The following is a 3,408-nucleotide window of genomic DNA, read 5'->3' on the forward strand; positions in this document are numbered from 1 at the left end:
AGGTAAGAATAATGGGGATTTTAAATATAATAATTTTTGTTTCAAAAAACAAAAAAACAGTTTTTCCGGCAAAAATTAATATTCATTGTATTTGTAATAATAAAAAATAAAAAATATAATAACAGTAAAAACAATACTAAAATAGTTAAAAATCAATAATGTACTCTAAATCACAAACTGTTTCACCCAAACCAGTATTTTTAACTGCACTACCATCATCGATATCAGCACCATCTCTTCTTTTACTTCAAAAACCAACTGGAGCAGGTTCACATAGAAAACAAAGACAAAACAGTAATAGCAATAAAAACAAGCCACAAAATGTAGAACAAAAAGAAAGAAAAAATAGTAACAATAAAAATAGTTCTCAAAAAAGAAAACATAGTAATAATAAAAATAATAATGGTAATAATAGTATAAGTACAAATAATATAGTAATTAAATGTGAAGAATTTTCAAAAGAAGACGAAACAACAAATTTTTTTAATAAATTAGCAATTACCAACCAACAACATAAACCACAACTATCGCAACAACAACCACCATTTCAACAACAACAATCATCAAAATCAATTTCATCATCATCCGCACCACAAACTATTTCCGGTGATAAAAAAGAAACAGAAAAAATTGAACAATTAGGTGAAAGTGGCGCAGCAAGCAGCATTAATAGTACAAGCAGCAATATCAGCCAAAATGATAGTAAAAGCAATTGTAGCCCTGAAGAAGAAATTGAATCATCCTTTGAAGAAAAAAATTCAAATAATGAACAAGAGGGTTGTGAAGTAGTTTTAGAAATTTTACCAATCTCAATCGATGAAGAAACTTTAAAACATTATACATCATTCCTAAGTGTTTTATCAGAAATTATTGTAAATATGTGCCAAGATATAGATTCAAATTCACCACAATTAGATGTATTATCACCATCATCAACTTTGCCATCAAGTAAAACTACATCATCATTAACAACAATTGAAAAATTTCAAGTTTTTAACGTAGACCAGGTACCAGAAATATCAATTCAAGCTTATATTCAACGTGTGTTTAAATATTTACCATTTGGGACCGATATATTCATAATTTCAACTATCTATTTAGACAGATTAATTCAAAATAATCATGAACTTGCAATAACACCTTTGAATATTCACAGGTTATTTATGGGCAGTATAATTGTAGCATCAAAGTTTCATAATGATAAGGCTTTAAACAACCGTTATTATGCTCAGGTTGGTGGAATTTCTTTATCCGAGATGAACCAATTGGAAATTCACTTTCTTTTATTATTAAATTGGAAATTGAACATCGACGCAGAAATATTTAATGCTTTCAAAAATTCAATACAATCAAAAATTGATATATTGGACCAAAAAATTAGAAAATTAACATTAGAAAAAGAAAAGGAAAAAGAAAAAGAAGAAAAAGAAAAAGAAATTTTAAATAATGACGAACAATGTAATAGTAATAATCAAAATAAACAATTAAATAATGCACAACCAACACAACCAAAAAGATATGTAACAATAGTTGAAACGGATACTAATAATAGTAGCACCAATAATAGTAATAAAAACTATACACCAAAAAATAATAAATTTAATAATAAAAATTCCCAATCAACAAGCCAATTTTCACGTATTATAAATAACAATAGAAACTCCTCAAAAATATCATATCACCACCCAAATTATTTAACCTATCCACTTGCACCAAATCACTTTCCACAACAGCAACAACAACAACAACAACAGCAACAACATATACAACCACAACAATCACATTATTATGCACAACCACAGTATTATAATCAACAACAACAATATTATTCACACTATCAATATAACCAACAATTGTCATATTATCAACAATATCAAGAATATTACCAACAACAACAACATAACTCTCAAAACTACTTATTTGACTATTCATCATCATATGACGATGGCTCAACTTTGTCTTCGTCACCTTCAACCTCACCAGTTTTGAGCTCATCATCAACTTCAACTGCATCATCATCACTTTCATCATCACAAAGTTATCAAGCATCAGCTGCTCCACAACAACCACATTCTTGGCAAAATGCATATTATTATAATTATCATGCTTCCAGTTATCAATAGACCCCGTGTGTGGTGTTTTGGTTATAAACAAGCCAAATCAAACCAAATCAAACCAAACCAAATAAATAAATATATAATAGTATTTATTATAAACGATATTTTTATATTCCCATCCTACGACTTTAAATCCATCTCATAAACCCATCTCATAACCATTAACAAAATTTATTAGGTAATTTTTTTATTTTTTCCTTTTTTTATATTACCTAATATAATTTATTTAATCTAACACTAGCTTTTTCTTTAGATATTGTATTAATAGTGTAACACAGCTTCTAAAAAGAAAAAAATTCAATTCGTAGTTTTTTTTTTTTGTATTTATATTTAATTAGTATGTACCAGTATTTATAGAAATCCTTTGCAAAAACAAATCAAACAAATATTAAAATTTATTAAACTAAAAATTAAATAAAATATTTTATTATTTACCAAATACTTATTAAGACGTCACAAAAGTCAAATCATTTTTTTTAATTTTTTTTTAATTTTTTTTTATAAATTTAATTTTTTTCTTTTTTTTTTAAATTTTTAGATAATATTTTTTTTTATTTCACATATGAAATTAATTTAATAATGGATAATAATATTAATAATAATATTATTATTAATAATAATAATAACAATAGCAATATAAATAATAGGAATGTTAATATTAATAATATAGATAATAATGAAGATTATTTATATTTTGATGATGTTCTACCAATTTTTTTAAAATTTAAAAGTTCACCAGTCGAACCAAAAACAGAATATGAAAATAAAATTATGAATAATAAAAAACCCTATTATATTCAAGGTAGCAAAAAGAAAGAGTTGGCAGAGTGGTATTTAGAATATATTGAGCTTCAAACAGATAAATTTTTAATAGAGGAGGATTCTTTCAATTTTTCAGTTATACCAACAATGTATTTAGATACTCCACCTTCATCAATGGCCGAAATTGATAGAGATTTAATTATAGTTAGAAAACATGTTGACCATTTATCTTTTTCAGTAAATAGTAAAGCTAATAAACAGACTTCATCTCCATCTCCATCTACCCCACAGATTACAACACCAACACAACAATCAACTTTAACAACACCAAGACACCATAATACAGTTATATATAATAAATTGGTCAGTGAATTAATAACAAAAGTTCATGCATTAATAGATATTTTCATAAAAGAAAGTTTGTGTATTTTATATTATGATCTTTCAAAATTAACTGATCAGTTTAATATAGATATATTTTTAAATAACCCTCTTGTAATAGTACCACCTTCACAACAAATAAACAATA

The 3,408-nt window shown here is 25.5% G+C and overlaps 2 protein-coding genes across 2 annotated transcripts; both read left to right on the forward strand.

Moving 5' to 3' along the window:
- Positions 1–158: 158 nt before the first annotated feature.
- Positions 159–2,553, forward strand: DICPUDRAFT_99601 (uncharacterized protein; the record flags this gene model as incomplete). Its single annotated transcript, XM_003293202.1, has 2 exons — positions 159–2,295; positions 2,371–2,553. One exon carries the CDS (start codon positions 159–161, stop codon positions 2,121–2,123), a length of 1,965 nt encoding a protein of 654 aa, XP_003293250.1. The 3' UTR covers positions 2,124–2,295; positions 2,371–2,553.
- A 143-nt stretch (positions 2,554–2,696) lies between these two features.
- DICPUDRAFT_41767 (uncharacterized protein) lies at positions 2,697–3,377 on the forward strand (the record flags this gene model as incomplete). Its single annotated transcript, XM_003293203.1, has 1 exon — positions 2,697–3,377. A coding segment is annotated over one exon (681 nt), but the record flags the coding sequence as incomplete, so codon positions are not given.
- Positions 3,378–3,408: the final 31 nt, after the last annotated feature.

Source organism: Dictyostelium purpureum, assembly GCF_000190715.1.
Source record: "Dictyostelium purpureum unplaced genomic scaffold DICPUscaffold_408, whole genome shotgun sequence".
NCBI classification, from domain to species: Eukaryota; Evosea; class Eumycetozoa; order Dictyosteliales; family Dictyosteliaceae; genus Dictyostelium; species Dictyostelium purpureum.